General features: G+C 40.1%; 1 protein-coding gene across 1 annotated transcript in view; it reads right to left on the minus strand.

Moving 5' to 3' along the window:
* M1AP (meiosis 1 associated protein) overlaps positions 1-22,496 on the minus strand; it is a 72,517-nt gene that overhangs the window by 40,451 nt on the left and 9,570 nt on the right. The window contains exons 2-3 of the mRNA XM_004612059.2: positions 19,498-19,683; positions 15,683-15,851 (exon numbers count right to left, since the gene is read on the minus strand). Of these exons, the coding sequence (XP_004612116.2) occupies positions 15,683-15,851; positions 19,498-19,683 (355 nt within the window). The remainder of the gene's footprint in view (positions 1-15,682; positions 15,852-19,497; positions 19,684-22,496) is intronic.

The raw sequence follows: 22,496 nt of genomic DNA on the forward strand, positions 1-22,496 counted from the left end.
ACGAGAGACGCGGCTGCAAAAGGGAGTGTGGAGAGATGAGCAGGAGAGACAGGAGGAGATGGGAATGAGGGGCATGTGCGACTAGAATGGGGGGCTCAGGGAGACTGGAACAGGCGCGAGGGGAGAATAGAATAAACAGCAACTGATCATCAACCGGCTCGACCCTTCCTTCCTCCTTTGTCCGCCCCATGGCATCGGCCGCCTGGGTAGGGGAGCGAGCATGCAGGCAGCACGGAGAGCCGCCGGCGCTTTCCCTAGCCACTCTGGAGATTACACAAGTCATAACTCTAAGATATTCTACCTTGTGAATGTACATTTTAAAAATGATTCACGCCTCATTTAGTGGACATTTGAGTGGTTTTTAATTTTTCACTTTTTGAGTAATTCAATATTCTATTTTTGTACACATCTCCATGGATACACACAATTCTATCCATGTACACATAGCAAATATCTTTATAAGTTTCCTAGAGTTTCCTAGAGTGGAATTATTGAATTATAGGGTTTAGTTAATATTACTTTTCAACAGAATGACAAGTTGTGTACAGTTTTATACTTAGTGTAGAACAGTTTCTGTTGTTCTGCATCACTACAGAAGAAAGTAGTGATATAGAAAGACTTCTTTAAAATGTTTTTTTGGGTCACACCTGATGGTGCTCAGAGCTTACATCTGGCTCTGTGCTCAGGGATCACTACTGATGGTCTGGGGGAATATGGGGTGCCAGTGATCAAACCTGGGTCTGCCATATGCAAGGCATAAGTGCCTTACCCACTATACTATCTCTCTGACCCTAAGACTTCTTAAATTTTTGTATTCTAGAAGGCATAGAATGCCATACCATTGATTTGATTTGCATATCCTTGATTACAAATGTGGGCAATAATTAAAAGAGATTTCCTCTTCTGAAAATGCCTGTGCAGATTTTTTTGTTTCAAAATTGAATTTTTTTTTTTTTTTTTTTTTTTGCTTTTTGGACCACACTTAGCGATGCTAAGAGGTTATTCTGGCTCATGCACTCAGGAATTACTCCTAGCTTGCTAGGGGACCATATGAGATGCCGGGGATCAAACCTGGGTCCTCTGTGTGCAAGGCAAACGCCCTTCCCGCTGTGCTATCACTCCGGCCCCAAATTGTCTCTTAAAAATCATTGGTTTTAGGGGCCGGAGCGATAGCACAGCGGGTAGGGCGTTTGCCTTGCATGCGGCCGACCCGGGTTCGATCCTCGGCATCCCATATGGTCCCCCAAGCACCGCCAGGAGTAATTCCTGAGTGCAGAGCCAGGAGTAACCCCTGAGCATCGCTGGGTGTGACCCAAAAAGCAAAAAAAAAAAAAAAAAAAAAATCATTGGTTTTACTTTTTTTGGGGGGTTACTTGTTTTTTTAAATTTTTAAAAATTTATCTTTATTTTGTTTTGTTTTGTTTTGTTGTTTTGTTTTAAGGTCACAATTGGTGATAATCAGGAGCTACTCCTGGCTCAGTGTTCAGTGGTCACTCAGTGCTCGGTCCTGATACTGCTTAGAGGACCATGCAATGCCAGAGAATCATCTTAGGTATTCTACTTGCAAAATAAGTGCTCCAGCACGTTGAGCTCTCTCTCCCTGGCCCATGTATTTGCATTCTTTATTCTGGATTTGTCAATCAATTATTTATTGATAATATAAACCGAAAATTTAGTTGTGACATCAATTTCTTCATGGCATTTTTTTACAGAGATTCTCTTTACTTTTGTTTTTTAGCCACATTTAGTGGTGTTCTTGGACTGTTCCTATCTCTGTGCTCAGAGAACATGTGTTACTGGGAATTGAACCTGGATTTCCCACAGGAAAATCATGCTCTCAGCTTTTTGAACTTTCTCTTTGGCCCCATGAATAGAAATTCTTAATTTTAAAGAAGTCATGAATATCTTATTTTATGGTTAGAAAACTTTATATTTCATTTAGGAAGTCTCTCCTCTTCCCAACCTCTGTTCATATAAATTTTCTCTTATATTTTCTTTATTTTTGTGTGGTGCTATGGACTGGACTCAGGGTATCACACATGCAAGGTAAGCCCTCTAACACGGAGCTACATGCTGGTCTGCTCCTTAATTATTTTTAAGCAAAGTTTTATCTTTCATATCTATGCTTTTAATTGACCAAAGTATATTATTTAAAATTATATAGGATATGAATAAAATTTAATTTTTCCATATAGAATATTAATAATTTCACGATCATTTATAACAATTATAATCATACATTTTCCACTGTTCTTCTATGTCAGATCAGACTCTGTTTCTTGGCTCTCTGCTCTAGACTGGGCAATTTTTTTTTCAAGGTCGATACAATACTACTTTAATTAGAATAGTCTTACAATTATATTTTTAAAAATAATTATCTCAATGTTTGGAAAGATGAACTTTTAGGTACCACATATATCTCCTATATATCATTTAGGACTTAATTAAAAATAATATTTTTGTAGAGCTAGGGATGGAAACCAGGGCCTCACATATGCATGGCAAATGCTTACCACTGATCTATCTCCCTAATCCTTGAATCTTCTATGTTTGGGTTATCAATTAAAAAAAGTCACACTGATAGGATTTTTATTGGAATTTCATTAATAGGTCAATTTGGGGAGAACTGAATTCTTATGATATTGAATGTTTCTGCCATTAATATGCTCCACTTAATTGTATTTTCTACCTTAAAGAAAAATACATCAGTAACATTTTAAATTCTCCCCAAATACTTGATACTTTTTTTTTTTTTTTTTTGCTTTTTGGGTCACACCCAGCGATGCTCAGGGGTTACTCCTGGCTTTGCACTCAGGAATTACTCCTGGCAGTGCTACTTGATACTTCTTTTGTTACAATTTGTCTCTAAGTATAATTTTAATCGCAAAAGACATTTACTTAAATATTAATTTTCTAAGGATTTGTTGCCCCTGTGGCCAGGCAGCAGGGCACTCCGAAGTGGGGTCTGAAGGCTGACTGGGCCTTTACACATCCCAATAGAAGTACTAGGGCTGGAGAGATAGCACAGCGGGTAGGGCGTTTGCCTTGCATGCGGCCGACCCGAGTTTAGACTTGTCTGTCCCTCTCGGAGAGCCTGGCAAGCTACCAAGAGTATCCCGTCTGCACGGCAGAGCCTGGCAAGCTACCTGTGGCATATTCGATATGTCAAAAACAGGAACAACAAGTCTCACAATGGAGACGTTACTGGTGCCCGCTTGAGCAAATCAATGAATAACGAGATGACAGTGCTACAGTGCTACAATAGAAATACCACCAATTTCTGTAGATTGATCTTATATCTAGTCACTTTTAAAAACTCTTACTAAGGGGCTGGAGCAGTAGCACAGCGGGGAGGGCGCTTGCCTTGCACGTGGCCGACCCAGGCTGACCCAGGTTCGATTCCCAGCATCCCATATGGTCCCCTGAGCACCGCCAGGGGTAATTCCTGAGTGCAGAGCCAGGAGTAACCCCTGTGCATCGCTGGGTGTGACCCAAAAAGCAAAAAAAAAAAAAAAACCTCTTACTAATCACAGTCATGTGTATCTTAACAATGGAAATCCATTCTGAGAACTACTTTCTTGTGTGATTTTTGTAATTACGTAAACTTGATTACATAAAACTAGACAGCATAATCTATCCCAGACCTTGGCTACATGGTCTAGCAAACTGGGACCACCATTGCATACACAGTATATTGTTGAATCAAACACTATCAGTTGACGCATTCTGTGGAGTTTTTTCTGAGTCTTTTGGCTTTTAGAATTTTATTTTCTTGCGGGTTTAAAAAATTTTATAGAAGATGGTCACCCTGGATTCCTCCAGTGATGAGAGAGGGGGGAATAGAGACAGGGAGGGGGAAAAAAAGAGAAAATCAAATACCTAGAAATTGGCTAAACTAAAGAGGTGAAAGACCTATACAAATAAAACTACAAAACACTACTTAAAGAAATCATAAAGTATATTCTGAAATGGAGACATATCTCCTGCTCATGGATTGGGAGGATAAACATCAGAGGATTATACAGATTCAATGCAATCCCTAGAAGGATCCATAACATTTTCCAAAGATATAGATCAAATAATCCTGAAGCTCATATAGAACAATTATCTCCTGACCCAAAAACCAAAGCAATCCTTGGTAAAAAGAAGATGGGAGGCACCACTTTCCCCAACTTCAAACTGTATTACAGAGTGGTAGTAATTAAAACAGTGTGGTACTGGAATAAAGACAGACCCTTCAATCAATGGAATAGAACTGAAAATCTGGAGACAGACACTCCAGGTATATGGTTAGCTAATATTAGATAAAGGAGCAAAAAATATTAAGTGGAGCAAGGAGTGTTGTCTTTAACAAATGGTGTTGGGAAAACTGGTCAGCCACACGCAAAAAATGTGAATCAGACCTCTTTCTAAAACCATGCATAAAAGTTAAATAAAAATGGCTTAAACACCTTGATATCAGATCTGATTCCATAAGGTATGAGTAAAATATGGCAGAACTCTCCATAATATTGCAGCTAGAGGCATCTTTAAGGGTGAAACATCACTAACAAGGCAATGGAAGCAAAAATAAACATTGTTATTAATTTTATTTACATTAATTTAAGAGGTTTCTGCACCTCAAAGAAAACAATAACCAGAATACAAAGAGAGTCACAAACTGGGAGAAATTATTTATCCACCACTCATCTGATAAAGGGTTAATACATAAGGAACCAATATAACTCTACAAAAAAAAATCCAACCCCGTTAAAAAATAGGGATGAGATGAACAGAAACTTCCTCAAAGAAGAAATACAAATGGCTAAAGGCAGATGAAAAAAATGCTGTTATTATTATCAGGAAAATGCAAATCAAAACAACAATGAGATATCATTTCACACCAGAGAAACTCATCAAAAAGAACAACCACCAGTGTTGATGTGGATGCAGAGAAAAAGGGACCCTCATTCACTTGCAGTTTTTTTGGAAGACAATATAGACATTCTTCAAAAAATTAGGAATTTTGGTTTCATACAACCCAGGAATTTGCCTCAAGGGTCAAAAAACACAATGCAGAAAAGACATCTGCACTCCTATGTTCATTGCAGCACTATTCATAATAGCCAAAATCTGGAAACAACCCACGTGCCCAAGAACAGATGACTGGATAAAGAAGCTATGGTGCATGTACACAATGGAAAACTATTTGGCTATAAGAAAAGATGAAGTCACACAATTTACTGACACATGAATGGATCTGGAAAGTACCATGCTGAGTGAAATGAGTCAGAGGGAGAGGGACAGGCACAGAATGATCTCACTCAGATGCAGGATATGAAGAAACATAGTAGGGGAATAATTATTGCCTGAAGACAATGAAAGCACAGCAGAAGAACTGGTCCTGAGCAGAAAGCTTGCCAGTGGGTGGGAGTGGGGTGGCTGAAGAGGTGGGATTTGTCATGGAAGGGATCACATAACAATGATGGAAGTGGTCATTCTAGACCAGAACTAAGTGCTGAAAGGAGGTAAATTGACATGCATGATACCCAATCAGTCACAGTATAGTAAACCACAGCGCCTAAGGAGGTAAAAAAAAGGGAAAAAAGAAAAAAAGAAAATAGTGCTGCCATATAGGCAAGGGGTGGGGGTGAGGGAGGAAAACTGGAAACATTGGTGAAGGGAATGGACTAGTGTTGGTATATTGTATACCTGAAAAATCATGAATAACTTTGTAACTCTGAAATTCACAGTGATTCAATTAAAAAAGTGAAACAAAAGATGTTTCTCTTAAATAATCTTGCTCTTAAATAATGGATACATGTTAATTTTCTAGAGGTTGGAATAATTAAACTTTTGTTAATTGAGTCTGCTTATTCTACTGTTGTCTATTCCTTATATTGTGCATTGGCTCTCTATGGCTTACTCACTACTTGCTTATTCACTAGGGCTTTTTCACTACTTGCTGCAAGTTTATACCCTTAAACAACATTTGTCCTGTGCCCCAACCCCCAAGTTTTCTGTTTTGAGAGTAGCCATCCTAACAGAAGTGGCACATACTTATAACTTTCATTTGCATTTCTATAATTATCAATGATGCAAAACATTTAATTTTTTTAAACACCATAATTTGCAAAGCTGTTTACAATGTAGTTGTTTCATGCATTCAATATTCCAGTCCCACCACCATTGTGCTCTTACTTCCACCAATTGTCCAGTTTCCCACCCACCCAAAATGCATGCTCCCTTAGCAGGCACTAATAAATTTATATTGCTTATGCTTTATATTGCTTATTACATCATATATCTCATAATGGTTTTGCTAACATTATGGTCTGAGGATTTTACTTAGTTTTTAGGTGTGAGCTTGGCCTTCTATATTATTATTTTCACTCATGGAGCTTAGTGGGCTTCTACTCAATTTTCCATCTAGTTTTCTTGTTTCTCTTGGGCTGTCAGCTCTGTGAAATTTGGAGGTATTTCATGGCCGCATATGTGGCTACATGCTTCAGGGGCTTTGGAGTTGGGACGATCAACTGCAGGTGTTTCCCTGGCCTCTCTGAGATTAGCAGTGAAGCTGGACTGTTTCTGTGGCACTGCAGGAACTGAATGCAGGTGGGTGAAGTGCTGGACTTTTGGCATGGTCTGTCTCCATCCTGCCTAGGGTCCAGAGATCTTGGCTCAGAGGTGGTCAGGCTTTCCTGTGATAACTCAACTCCCAGTGTGTCTTTGAGTTCAGTTGATGCTAAACATTTTTAAATGTGCTTATTGACTATCATGTACCTTCTTGAAGAAATGGCTATTCAAATCCTTTATCCATTTTTGAATTTATCTTTTTGTTTTTAACTTTTATTTATCTGTATATTCTTTTTCTTTCTTTCTTTTTTTTTTTTTTTTTTTTTGCTTTTTGGGTCACACCTGGCGATGCACAGGGGTTACTCCTGGCTCATGCACTCAGGATTACTCCTGGCGGTGCTCAGGGGACCATATGGGATGCTGGGAATCGAACCCAGGTCGGCCATGTGCAAGGCAAATGCCCTACTCACTGTGCTATTGCTCCAGCCCCATCTGCACATTCTTGTTGCTAATCTTTTATCAAATATGTGATTGACAAATATTTCGCTTTTAGTTTCTGGATAGTATCTCATTTCAATGTTAAATTAGCTGGGGCCAGAGAGATAGTAAGGAGATAAGGCACTTACATTGCCTTATCTATTTGATCCCTGACACTGCATAAGTTCCCCCAAGCTCTTCTGGGGGTCACTCCTAAGCACAGAGCCAGAAATATTTCTTGAACGCCACCAGGTGTGGCCCCAAACCCCTCCAAAATAAAAAAAAAAGCAAAACAACAACTTTGCCCCTTACTTTCCATCTGTTGTTGCTGCAATGACTGGTGGTCACACACTTGGCTATGGTGCTTGCTAAGGGCCATTCTTGGTCACTGTTTGGACTCTTAATTACAGTGCTTTTCAGAGATAACACACTTTAGCTGAGGTTTTCACACATACTCATTTGTGGTGTGCATGTGCTAGAGATTACATTTGTTGTGGTTGTAGGGACTGCAAATAACAGTTTTGCCAAAATCATAGTCAGCATGTGGGTGATTCTGAGGATTAAACTCAGAGCTTCATACCTGCAAGGTAGGCACTCTACTCACTGAGACACATTCCAAGGCCAGCTGTCTCATTTAAAATTTATAAAACTAATCTGTAGTACCAACATTTTATTGTAATTTATTTCTTTTCAAAAGGTATAAGAAAAATTTATGTAATTGATACTTAAGGTATCACAGTTTAAAATATTATATATAAATTCAATAAGTTTTTTTATTTGGACTTTATTGATCAAATAAAATTACATTAAGAATTGAAATGAATTATACATTATTGTGCTCATGTTTCCCCCATACAAAGTTTGAGAACCCATCCCTTCACCAGTGCCCATCCTCTACCACCAGTAAACCCAGCATCCCTCCCACCCTCCCCAGTCCCGTCTCCCCCCCCACCCCACACTGCCACTATGGCAGGGTATTCCCTTTTGTTCTCTCTCTCTGATTAGGTGTTGTGGTTTGCAATAAAGGTGTTGAGTGGCCATTGTGTTCAGTCTCTAGTCTACATTCGGCCCACATCACCCTTCCCCCGCATGACTTCCGACCACATTTTACTTGGTGTTCCCTTCTCTGAGTTGCCCAGAATGAGAGACCAGCCTCCAAGCCATGGAGTCAACCTCCTGGTACTTATTTCTACTATTCTTGGGTGTTAGTCTTCTAGTCTACTATTCTATATTCCACAGATGAGTGCAATCTTTCTATGTCTGTCTCTCTCTTTCTGACTCATTTCACTTAGCATGACATTTTCCATGCTGATCCACTTATATGCAAAGTTCATGACCTCATTTTTTCTAACAGCTGCATAGTATTCCATTGTATAGATGTACCAAAGTTTCTTCAACCAGTCATCTGTTCTAGGGCACTCAGGTTTTTTCCAGATTCTGGCTATTGTAAACAGTGCTGCGATGAACATATAAGTGCAGATGTCATTTCGACTATACTTTTTTGCTTCTCTGGGATATATTCCCAGCAGTGGTATTGCGGGGTCAAATGGGAGTTCAACCTGTAGTTTTTTGAGAATCGCCCATATTGTTTTCCAAAAGGGCTGAACTAGTTGGCATTCCCACCAGCAGCGTAGAAGGGTCCCTTTCTCCTCACATCCTTTCCAACAGTGGTTGCTTTTGTTCTTTTGGATGTGTGCTAGTCTCTGTGGTGTGAGGTGGTATCACATGGTTGTTTTGATCTGCATCTCAATAAGTGTTTTAACCAATTAATGACACTTAATAATCCTAATGGACTATGAGGGAAGCTACAGCTTCTTGGAAATGTCTCTAAATATTTGCATTAGTCAAAGACTGTGGCCATGATCGTTCCCAACCCCCCTTCCCCCAAATCATTCACATATTTATGCAAGCATTTATTGAGAACTTACAATGAACCAGGGAAAAAATATAAATGATAGTGGTCTAATGATGTATAAAACATGAATTTTATTACTCAGATAACTCAGTCCATTTGTGATCTGGACATTAAAAAAATAATCTCACACAGCTAATTAAATGGTAAAGTTGCATAGAAGTCCACTAAGCTCAATGAGCAAAAACAATAAAAGGCCCAACTAGCACCAAACAGCTCAGTAAATCCTCAGACAATGATTTTAGTAACAGCACTGTGAGATATATGTGGTAACAATCAATATAAAGAAATTTATTTTTTGCTTGTTAAGGGAGTAGGCTTGGGGGTGTGTGGGTGGGGAACTGGGGTCATTGGTGGAGGAAAGGTCACACAGCAGGAGTGGTGTTGGAACATTGAATATCCAAAATAACTGTATTATGAACAATTTTGTAAATCACAGTGTTTTTTTTCCTTTTTGGGTCACACCCGGCGATGCATAGGGGTTATTCTTGGCTCTGCAATCAGGAATTACTCCTGGAGGTGCTCAGGGGACCATATGGGATGCTGGGATGCTGGGAATCAAACCTGGGTTGGCAGCATGCAAGACAAATGCCCTACCCACTGTAATATCACTCCAGCCCCGTAAATCACAATGTTTAAATAAAGTTTCAAATATAAAAAAATTCTCAGGAGCTGGGGAAACATGGCTCAGTTGCAGACCAACTGCCTTATATGTATGAGTCTGTGGGTTCAATTATTATCACTGCAACTGGGTTGTGATTCCCTTGACATCAGAACAACAAAGGGAAGGAGAAGGGGGGAAAACTCAGAAATAAAAATAAGAATCTCAGAAATATAAAATTGAGGGCCAGAGCAACAGCATAGTAGGTAGGGTGCTTGTCTTGCACATAGCTAACCTGGGTTTGATCCCCTCATGCCCCATATGGTCCTCCAAGCCTGCCAGGAGTAATCCCTGAGCACAGAACCAGGAGTAAGTCCTGAGTACCACCAGATGTGGTTCGAAAAACAAAACAAAAAATAAATGTGAAATTGAATTGTCTATAACAAAATAAATTCCAAAATATGAATAATGTTTAAACCTATTATTATTTACTGAGTAGTTATGATTTTATTTAATCCTTTCAACTATTTCTCTGTAACTAAAAGCTGAGACTTAAACTATTATCCAAAGTTGCATAATAAGTGACAGAACTGAGATTTACACTCAGGCAACCCTAGTCCTGGAGCACTTACTCTCCTGAGAATGAGAAAAGATGATGCTGCCAACTTCTTGATAAGAATACTAAGATGATACAAGACATAAATGCAATGAGGGAATTCATTAGGAGAAAAGTACATGCAAACTGGGAAGATTTCAAGTTATGAACCATACATACACTTAAACCACAAAGAAACTCATAAGCAATTTATGGTATGGTATATTATTTATAAGCAAACAAGAAATTACTGGAATAATTATCAGCAGTGACACATGTGGAAGCCTTTTTCTGCATTTAAAACTTCTTCTAGACAGCTCTAGTCACTGCTTTGAATAACGGCATCAGGCAATGTCTAGGTACTGAGCTCAGCACCATTTACAGACAGAATAAGTTCTTTCTTGGTACAGACACCAAAGGGAGAAAAATACCCAGCCTATTTTTCTGAACTTCCTTGTAGTACAAAAGATGAAAAAAAAGCAATCAGAGCTTCCCTGTCATAGATTTAAGTTGAGAACTCACTGTGGTGGACTCTGGTGGCCAGGGAAACTAAGATGACCTTAGTCTAGGAAGTTGAAGGTATCACCAGCAAAAAGAGATGCAGAGGATAATGCACAGATCAGGAACAGCAATGCAGTGTCACTGACATTATCTCATTCAACAAGCATCTAATGATTAGGATACACTGTACTCTGGGATGCAGAAATGAGTGTGTTTACCATTTAATCAAGAGAGAAAAATACCAAGTAGTTTCAATTTAGACAAGAAGACAAAATTACCACACAATAAATCAATCATGAACAATTCAACCAGGTACATGATTAAGTGTTAGATTGTGTGGTGTAGTTCATAGTGATGTGGTTGCTTTCAGGAGGGGAAAATCAATATGAAGGTCACAAACCTGAATTAAATCTCCAAGTGTGGGGAGGATTTGGCTGGAAAAAACATTCAGAAAAAAAAAGGAACGTAGAAGAGCAAATACTAGTATGAAGAGATGGAAAGGACAGATGAGGGTGGGGATGTAGTTAAGTGTAAAGCACTTGCCCTGTATGTGTGACATTGGGTCTGATACACAAAGGAAAAAGAAGACAGAAATATAGAAATAAGAGTTAATGAGATAACCTGAGAAAAGCAAAGTGTGCAGTAGGTACATCCTCATCAATCAAAATCAAAAACTGGTTTTCACCCCTGTTCCCATCCCTCTTTGACCAGAACAATGTTGGGGATCTCATGATGCTGCAAGGACCTACAGGCATCAGAATTTGACAGGAAGCACACCTCAGTTGCCAACCTGTGCCCTGATTAGGAGTTGGGGAACTGGAAGATTATCCACATAGGCCAGGAACAGATGAATAGTACCAGAACAGAAGGCACCTCTATATGCAGAACTCAAGAAGTCAAATATAGCCAGAAAGGATTTCAGGAGGGCAAACCATCGTCTGAATGTCAGCTAAATTACAAATGGCTTAGAAACTCTCATCCATAATTTGGGAATCTCTACTTAAGTAAAATAGGACAAAAATCCTTTTCATGAAATCCAAAAATATCTTAGAATGAATTTAGGGAATACATGACTTTTCTATATTTAATGCTTGTTTTAGATATTACTTCTCCCACCCATTTAATTTTGTTTTTGGACCATACCTGGAGGTGCTCAGTGCTTACTCCTGGCTCTGTTCTTAGGGGTTACTTCTGGAGGGCTTGGGAAATCATATGGGGTACTGGGGATCAAATCCGGGTCAGCCTCATGCAAGCCTCATGCAAGTGCCTTACCTGCTCTACCATCACTCCAGGTCCCTCTTTATAGAATCTGTGGTTATCTCTCTCTTTTTTGAGGGGAGGGCCTTAGACCACATCCAGTGGTATTTAAGGGCTATTCCTGGCTCTGTGCTCAAGGGTCACTCTTGGAGGTGCTTGTGGGTTTAGGGAACCTATATAACCTTTGTACTTCCTGACTTTTTTTTTTAATTTAGGGGACTCCCTGTAATGCTCAGTCTGGGTCTAGTAGTTTGCATCTGAGGGCACCCAGGGACCTACCTGTACTGCCTTGGGGCCAAGTGATGTTAAATCCATTAGTGCCGAGGCCATATGTTGTCTATCATGAGCTATATCCTCAGCTAATACTTGCTTATCTTACAGTCAAATTTATGTTATAGGGAACCATGGGCTTCTCTGAAAGTTGTATTTTGCTTTCTGTGCTTCTGTGTCTCCTTTTGGAGTACCATTTCCACAGCTTCTGCTTAGCTAATTTCTACTTACCTGTAACTCATTAGAATATTTTCTGTTCTATGAAGCATACAGAATTATAGGTAATTCATGGGTGATTACGGGTGATTTATGTAGAATTTATTGGCAGGGTGTTAGTGGTCACTGGGTAGCAGAAGGCTGGGAACTTCAGAGTTGGGAAGATATTGATTGAGAAGCAATTGTGGGGAGGTGGGGAATGTTGCAGAGATAGGAGTGTGTGAACTGAGTCTCTAATCCCCTGGCACACACGCCACTGTTCCAATAAACTTCACTGAAAAAACACAATTTAAAGATAAAATTAAGAGTTGTAAGATAGTAACCGTATCTGAAGCACAGGGTTTTTCCTAGCATAGGCCCATGGGCAAAGGACCGGAGTGATAGCACGTCGGGTAGGGCGTTTGCCTTGCATGAGGCCAACCCAGGTTCGATTCCTCCATCCCCCTTGAAGAGCCTGGCAAGCTACCGAGAATATCCCGCCTGCATGGCAGAGTCTGGCAAGCTACCCGTGGAGTATTTGATATGCCAAAAACAGTAACAATAAGTCTCACAATGGAGATGTTACTGGTGCCTGCTCGAGCAAATCGATGAACAATGGGATGGCAGTGATACAGTGATCTTTCTTCTCCTGAACAACCGACGACAGTGCTATAGTGACAGGCCCATTGGTGACAGTGCTGGTTACAAGCCCATGAAGCCAGCACTGTATGTAAATTTTGGTAATCATCATGAAATGTAATAAATTGATTATATTAAACTTTTTTGAGGGAACAGAGAGTGTTAACCAATTGCACTGTGGCTTCAACTGTCCCCCACCATTATCCAGCACCTCTGGGGATGCAAACAGTCATGTATTCAGGGGTGGACAGATAGCTCAATGGACTGATCCAGGTTGGATCCATGGATGATCCCCTGAACGATCCCCTGAACAACAGTGGGAGCAACCCCCCTCCTTCCTTGAGCAGAGCTGGGAGCAGCCCCAGAGCAGTTCTAGGTGTGCCTCCCAATCATGTAGCCAATAAAATAAATGAGACAGCTCAATATATACTGACACAAATAGGCATAAAGTAAAGAAGTTTGCAGAATATCATGTATCATGATTCCATTAAAATATTAAAAGATGAGAGACTAGAGAACTAGTATAGCAGGCAAGGCACCTGTATTGCAAGTTGCCAATGGGATTTGATCCCCAGAGCTTTTCTAGGAGTGATCCCTAAGTGCAGAGCCAGGAGTAAGCCCTGAGCAATGCTGGTTTGTGGACCAATCCCAATTCCTTCCCCCCACCAATATCACAAAACAAATCCAATAAAACCCAACAAACATATATAAAAGAACCCTAAAAATTAAAATATGGGATAACTTAGCATTGGAGTGCATGATTTGCACGTGGGAGCTCTAGGTTCAATCCCTGGTACCATATGGCTTCCTGAACAACAACAGGAATGACCCTAAGTACAGTGCTGAGAATAGCCCTTGAGCACTACTAGGGTGTCCAAACCTCCTCTCCCACCCCAAAATATATGTGAGTGTGTGCATATCTATATAAAGGGACATTGGGAAGGTTACTCCAGACTCTCAAAAGTGATAAGAGGGGGAAGAAATTATTACTTTTTTTTTTGGCTTTTTGGGTCACACCCAGCAATGCTCAGGGGTTCTTCCTGGCTCTCCACTCAAGAATTACTCCTGGCGGTGCCTGGGGGACCGTATGGGATGCTGGGAATCGAACCCGGGTCGGCTGCATGCAAGGCAAATGCCCCACCCGTTGTGCTATCACTCCAGCCCCAGAAATTATTACTTTTTATACCTAAAATATTTTAGGTTTTACTTTAGCACATACTGCCTCTGAAGTTAAAAAATATGGTGAATACTCAACTCTAGGAACTGGGGAGATAGCTCAGAGAGAGTAGTCTGCATGCTTTGTTGAAAAAGGCCTGGGTTTGATGCCCAGCACTACATGTTCTCCTAAGAACCTCTAGGAGTAACTCCTCAGTGGGGAGTAGCCCCCAGCCTCAGAAAGAACAAAGCAAAATAAACACAAACTCAACACATATCTAGAAAAAAAGCTCCTATGAACATCACTGAAATAATTCTTTTTTGGAGGACAGGGTTCTGAAGCACTGTCTAGGGGGAAGACCCTGGGCCACTCCTGTTGATAACTTGACCAACGGGGCCTGCAGATTCAATACTCAGACTCTGTGATACGAGGGACCACCCAGACCACCCTAGTAGTACTTATAGGACTAAACCTGGTGGTGACTGGTAGTCAAATAGTGCAAAAATTCAAACTTGGGTAGCCTGACAGCTGACCTATTGAGCGCCAATACTTAAGTATACTTATTTAATTTATCATTTAAAAACATAAAAAGTCATGGAAAACAATTTTTCTGATCTACTAAAAAACACTCATTAAAATTCTTAGCATTTTATGAGGGAGTCTCCTAAGTGATGCTCCTGAGGCCTGGAGACCCCTCTGCGATTCTTGGCCAACAGGCCAGTAGTTCAATGCTAAGACCCAAGGGTGCAGTGCTGCTGGGCCCTTCAATATGGAGGTTACCTGGGTCATCCTGCTGCTCAGGGGCCTTCAGAGCTGTTCCTGGCAATGGTCAGTGCCAAAAATTGAGCTAGGGGCTTCAGCCCACAAGATCTTAAGCCCTGTATTATCTCTCTTATCTTCCTTATTCTCTCTCTCTCTCCCTCTCTCACTCTCTCTCTCTCTTAATATTTTTGCTTTTTGGGTCACACCTAGCAATACTCAGGCTTACTCCTGGCTCTGCACTCAGGAGTTACTCCTGGCAGTACCTGGGGGACCATATGCGATGGCGGGGATTGAACCTGGGTTGGCCGTGTGCAAGGCAAACATCCTACCTGCTGTACTATCGCTTCGGCTCCCCTAATCTCTTTTTAAAGAAAAATTTTCTCTGTACCCTACAGTTCTCCTAGTGTGGTGTTCTCCCAGTGTGAGCTCAAGGGACCTTGTAGTGCTGGGGATAAAACCTGGATCTCTTACATGTAAAGCATGCTCTCCAGGGCTCTTTTATTCAACATTTATTTTATTTTTATTTATTTTTAAAGTCTAGGACCACAGCCAGCAATGCTCAGGGCTTACTCCTGGCTCTGCACTTAGGGATCACTCCTGGTGGTGTTTAGGGGATTATATGGGGTGGCATATATTGAACCCAGGCAGTTTGCATGCGAAACAAATACCCTACCTGCGTGTTATTGCTCTGGCCCCTTTCCAGACCCTAAGGCTTTTCCCTGGCTTCTTACGAATCTTTTAATATTTTGCTTAAATTTTTACCATCATTGCTGGAGTCTTCAACAGGGGATGCCGAGTCCACATACTCTAGGATTCCTTTTGTGATTTCAACCACCTGAAGCTTCCTGACTCTGAGTAGGTCTGTATCTCTTAAGCCTTCTTCCAATTGTTTGACAACCTCCTTTCTGGGATGGGAAGTCAGAACAGTAATCTGAAAATAAATCCAAGGATCAATGTTGTCTATTAGTTTCCCTAATGTGATGAACATAACAGGAGGATAAACACAGCAAAAGTCTGTAGAAGTGGCTACTTATTTTAAAGGCACAGAAGAGAATTTAATAATAAATTACAAGTCAAATTTTGTTTGACGGTTTCTGGTAGGAGAAATCATTATAGGAGTCTTACAAAGAAACTACACTTAAACCAGAAAGTATTGAGTTGAGAAGCCAACCCTGTTTCTGTCTTTAAATATTACTTAAAGCATTGGCAATAACTGTTGCTGAAAAACAATTTGACTTTTTGATAAAATAAGGGAGGCAGGATCTTCAAATTTCAGTCACTAACTTTGTACTAAATCAGAGGGATTCTGTGTACCTTTTGTTGGACATGGAGAGGGCAGGTGCAACTCCATCATGCCTGGTTCCTGCTTCACGTTTTGTTTTACTTAAACCTTTTTTTGTTTTTCTTAAAACCCTGCTTCTCCAGCCCCCCTCCCCACCATCTGTGAGGGAAGGTCATTTGGGCTGAAAACTCGGCCTTGGCAAATAGTTTCATAACCGCTATTCACTGTCTATAGAAGCAACCCAGACACAAGCAGGGTGGGTAGCTGCCAAAATGTTCTGAAAACATGTCTAGATCACCTATCTGTAACTGTTTGTACTATTTGAAATTATGTTTTCTTCTGAATTATGAAACTTGCAATTTTCACTTACGTTTTTGTTTGAATTTGTAAGCGAATGCTATAATGTAAGCACTGACTATAAAACTAGCAGCTTTCCCCTTGCTCAGGGTCTTGCTTGAGCCTGCGTGTCTAGAAGCTTTACCCCAGCTAGCTGGCTTAATAAACTCTGCTTGTGTTTATTTTTGTGGCTGAACTCTTTGTGTGGGTTCGGAGAGGGGAAATTATCAATCCCAGATCCCAACACTTTCTCAAGTGTTGCTTCTACTTCTGCAGAGATTTCTCAACTTGCTCATCCTGGATACAGCAAGCTAGTTCTTCTGCTTGCTTGACTCTTCATGTATTCACCTTAACCAATATATTTGACCTGAAAGAATACTGAGGTGTTTAGTATAATTTATTTCATTCCACCTGAATGTATACATTTTATATTTTATTACTAGACTGTTGTTTGTTTTGGGGCCAAGCCTCAAAGTGCTCAGATAGATGCTAGGAGGTCATTCTTTTTCTTTCTTTCTTTTTTTTTAAAGGAGGTCATTCTTGATATTTCTCAGGGGACTATATGTGTTAGGGATTGAATCCAGGAATCCTGCATGCAAAGTAGTTGCTCAGTCTGCTAAACTATCTCTCCGGCCCCTTTTATTTAAGTTTGGTCTAGAATTTGAAACAGAAAAATGTAAATATGTTAAAAAAATGTTTTCACTTAAACACTTTTGACTAATCTGCAGGATGCAAACAAAATTTTTTTTTTTTTGCTTTTTGTGTCATACCCAGCGATGCACAGGGGTTACTCCTGGCTCACTCAGGAATTACTTCTTGGTGGTACTCGGGGGACCATACGGGATGCTGGGAGTCAAACCCGGGTTGGCTGCATGCAAGGCAAACGCCCTACCTGCTGTGCTATTGCTCCAGCCCCGAAAACAAAATTTTGATGTTTAAAATTCATTTGTTGGATACCTGAGATTATTGGATCATGAAAGTGTCCCCCCATTTTTAGGGACTATATTCAGTAATACTTAGAGGAACTGGCAATACATCATCACTCATGGCAATGCATAGTTTAGTGGTGTGAGCCTGATTTATAAAGTAGGTGGTACAGCACTTCCTGGGTCAGCAGGGTCAGCAGTACTGGGAGGCCCTGACATAGGAGAGATTAAACACAGGGCCTTATGATTACTAGGCATGTGCCAACTTGAGCAATATTCCTGACTTTAAAAGTGTTTCAATTTACGCTTATGCACATTTAATGAAATAGTCAGTCATGATTTATTTATCTTTTTAGATTACCTCAGATTGGCACTAGAAATTCAAGAACTTTAATATTTGCACATTTACTCATCCCCTTGCTCAATTTAATGCCAAAATTTGATTCTGAATAATTATAAATTCTTAGGAGGGTGTTTTATTTTATTTTTTGTTGTATCAGAAATTGAAACCATGGACTCACACATGCAAGGCAAGTGTTCTACAACTGAACCATAATTCTCACACTCAATAATCCAAATTTTTTGATGAAATCATGTAATAAGTGGCAAAATGGATGTAACTGGAAGATATCATGTTAAATGAAGTAAGCCTTAAGAAGGGCAAACATAGGATGATCTCACTTGTATATGGTATATAGGAAAACTGAAAAAGGGAATGCAATGTTCTAAGGGGGGGGGTGCCTGGATCACTCTAGACCCCAGAGTATAGAGAGGAGAAGGACAGATAAGGAAAGAAACTGAGGGGAGAAGAAGAGAGAGATGGGAAGCAACAGGGGGTAGGGGTCAAGGGAATTTGGGTACATAGGTTATGCAAAGGAGGGGTATAGCTAAATATGCAAACCACAGAGCAACAACACTGAAAACAGATACAAATTTCAACAACCAAACTTACAAATGCTCCTGTCGAGGTGGCAGGCTGGTGGGAGGTGGGGGTCAAACAACCAGGGAACTCTGGTGGAAGGAAGTTGCTATATATCTAAAATTCAACTATGAATAACTTTGTATATCATGATGGCTTAATAAAAGATAATTAGAAGTTATTAAAAGTACCCAGAAAATATTAAAATGTACTATTTTAATATTACACATTATTTATGTAAAGTTTATATTTGTTTTATAAAATCCAGAGATCTGAGACAAATGGCATATGCAGCTTTTATACTGATCCCAGTTTTTCCTTATAATTTGCTTCAATTTATATTTTAACTTTTCAAATTAAAAAAAGTTTACCTTTTTTGCTTGTTTTTCAAGCCCATGTTCTCACTGGATATATACCTCATTTGCTTGTATCTATGCTCCTTTGCTTGCCTATTTCTACTCTGGAGAGAGCCCATGTTCCCTCTTGTATACATATTTTCCCTCTTTTTCTCCTCTTATATAAGCACATAAGCAAGTTTTGTTCAATAAAAATTAGCTTGCTTCATAAAAAAGTGCTATTTTCACATCTGGTGGTGGTTAGGGTTTTATGTCAGGTTCTGTGCTCAGGGGTCACTTTTAGAGGTTCTTGGGGACAGTAGGGATTGAAGTTGGCTCTATAGCAAGTGCTTTACCATTTGTGCTATCTCTCTGGCCCCAAAGAGTAGGTTTTTTCCCTCCCAGTCCATATTTTTGGAGCTCCTTTTATGCCTAGCTTTGCAGTAAGAATTGCACAAGTTACATAGAAGAAAGGGGGAAACATGTTTTCTGCCTCCAGAGAGCCAAAAGTCTATATTTGAAAATTGCATTCAAGGGGCTGGAGAAATAGCATAGCAGGTAGGGCATTTGCTTTGCATGCAGTTGACCTGCATTTGATCCCTGGCATCCCATATGGTCCCCTGAGCACTACCCAAAAAGCCAAAAGAAAAAAAAAGAAAATTATGTTCAATGTTTATGAAAGAGCACAGTATAAGGATGATAAATAATGAAATAATGAAACATCAAGGTGGACTGAAATGGAAAACACGGCTTAGAGCCTGAAGGCCAGCATCTCTTACCTCTAAACAAGTGTAGTTCAGACCTGCACCTGTGGGCACGTGTCTGCTGTACTCTTTAAACTGCTGAAGCCCATCCTCTATTGCCACCTGCAGAGAAATGCTTCGGGGTCTGAAACAACCTTCTCTTTGTAGCATGCGAATTTCAGAGATACAGGCCTGAAGCCTAGCAAAGTTTCCTTTCACTTGCTGTAGAGAAAACACAAATCAAAAATATAAATCTTTAGTCACCCTGGCTTCAAATAAACTGACAGCCTTAACTTCATTATAAACTATGCCTTGGAAGTCTTTCCCCATTTTGTCCTCTTAATTCAAGGCTACTTGAGTCTTTAGGTGAAATGCAAGAATTGGGACTTAATTCTTACCCAAAGAGAACCTGTAATCTATACAGAAAGATAAAGTTGTCAAGAAAGTAGTGAAAATAAATGAACCATAGGTGTAGACAAGTCATCTTTGAACATTTCTCATGTAACACCTAAAGAATAATATGCTTTTATATACATCTTTATGTTGCTGTCTTAAAGAGTAAGTAGTTTCTAAGGATGTCACTTCTGGCATATTTTATATATCAATATATTAAAATAGCCATCACTTTAAAAAACAAACCCAAACTTTATAATAAAAATACTATAGCAACTTGATGTTACTCTTTTTAAAAAGTGCCCAAGTAAGCCTTTTCTTTTTTTAAATTTTCTTTTTGGGTCACATCTGCTGGTGCACAGGTCTACTTCTGGCTAGGTGCTAGGGCTCACTGTCAGTAAGCACTGGAGCTGGGAACTGAACCTGGTGGGGGGACAAGCATGCACAGCATGTGCTCAAGTCCTCTCAGCTATCTCCTCAGCCCATTTTTTCTTTTAATTTGTTTAAAAATTATTTTTAATACATATGTACATATATATATTTTGCCACATCTATTGATGCTCAGGTGTACTCTCTGAGCGCAGAAATCACTCATGGTGGGCTCCGGGAACATATGTGGTGCCAGAAATAGAACTTGGGTCAACCATGTGCAAGGCAAGAGTCCTACCTGCTGTGCTATTGCTCTGGCCCGTAGTTTTTCTTTTCAATAGATATAAAATATATTCTCTCAAATAGCTAACGGTCTAGTGTGGTTAAGTTCTCATCCAGCCCCTTGCCTGGAAGATACTTTATTACTGAGTCATCCTGGGTCCCACTGGGAGAACTTAAAAATAATATTTTTACAGTATTTTTTTTTTTGCTTTATGGGTCACACCTGGCAATGCACAGGGGTTACTCCTGGCTCTGCACTCAGGAATCACCCCTGGCGGTGCTCAGGGGACCATATGGGATGCTGGAAATCGAACTCAGGTCGGCCGCGTGCAAGGCAAATGCCCTACCCACTGTACTATTGCTCCAGCCCCCATATTTTTACAGCAGTTTTAATGTTGTCTTTCCGGTATCCCCCCCCCCCCCGACCCCTACCTTCTGTTCCCTACCCTTGCATTGGTAATCTTAGTTCTGTTATCAGAGACCAAGGGTTTGTTTTCACTCAGCATAGGTTCATTCCCTTCTTTGTTTCTTTATATGCCACATATGAGTGAGACCATTCAGCATTTGTTCTTCTCCCTCATTTCAATTAACATCACATAGCTTCATTCAAACTGTAACAAAAGGTAGGATTTAATCTTTTATTACAGTTGAGGAGCATTGCATTACATATGTGTGTGTATATACATAACATAATTACTTCATTTATTTTTGGATTTTGGGGTTACACCCACTGTCCTCAGGCTGTGCTCAGGGGACCATGAAGTGCTGGAGATTAAGCACAGCTGAGCCATGTATGTATAAGGCAATCACCGTACCTGTTCCACTATTGTTCTGGCTCATCTGGTTCTGGGAATTATTTTGGGAGTTAGTTTCAAATCTTGACTATTGTAAATAGTGCTTCAATAAATATAGATGTGTGTGTATTCTTTTGAATGAGTATTTTTATGTCTTGAGATAGTTGCTAAGGAGTGGAATTGCTGGATTATATAGTATTTTTATTTTTAACTTCTTAAAAAGTTACCATATTGTTTTCCATAGAGGTTGAACCATGGATAGAGATTCTTATTTTCCATAGAGGTATTGCCATGGATAGAAATTATCTGTAGAAAATCAAATTCCATTTTTTGTTGGAAGAAGGATAAAGCAGTTGCTTTTTTTCTGAAGTGGAGAGGTGATTCCTTTTCACTGCAGCTTTTGATAAGTGTTTTTAAAAGGTGAGGCAGTGGAATACTATGCTGCTGTTAGGAGAGATGAAGTCATGAAATTTGCTTTTAAGTGGATAGACATGAAGAGTATCATGCTAAGTGAAATGAGTCAGAAAGAGAGGAACAGATATAGAAGAACTGCACTCACTCGTGGAGTATAAAATAACATAACATGAGACCGATACCCAAGGACAGTAGATACAAGGGCCAGGAAGATTGCTTCATAGATGGAATCCTGCCTCATGAGCGGGATTGGGGGGGAGAGGGCAGCTGGAATAGAGAAGGGAATCACTAAGAAAATGATGGCTGGAGGAATCAGTCGGGATGAGAGATGTGTGCTGAAAGTAGATAAAGGAGCAAGCATGATGACCTCTCAGTATCTTCATTGCAAACCATAATGCCCAAAAGTAGAGAGAGAGGGGGCTGGAGAGATAGCACAGTGGTAGGGCGTTCGATTCTCAGCATCCCATATGGTCCCCTGAGCACCACCAGGAGTGATTCCTGAGTGCAAAGCCAGGAGTAACCCCCGAGCATTGCCGGGTGTGACATCCTCCCAAAAAAACACCAAAAGTAGAGAGAGAGTATGGGGAATATTGTCGGCCATGCAGTCAGGGGGAGGTGGGAAAGTAGGGGTATATTGGGGATATTGGTGGTGGGGAATGTGCACTAGTGGAGGGATGGGTGTTTGATCATTGTGTGATTGTAACTCAAACATGAAAGCTTGTAACAATATCTCACAGTGATTCAATAACAAAAAAAAAGGTGAGGCAGTGACCTTTGCTCTTA

Source organism: Sorex araneus, chromosome X (assembly GCF_027595985.1).
Source record: "Sorex araneus isolate mSorAra2 chromosome X, mSorAra2.pri, whole genome shotgun sequence".
NCBI classification, from domain to species: Eukaryota; Metazoa; Chordata; class Mammalia; order Eulipotyphla; family Soricidae; genus Sorex; species Sorex araneus.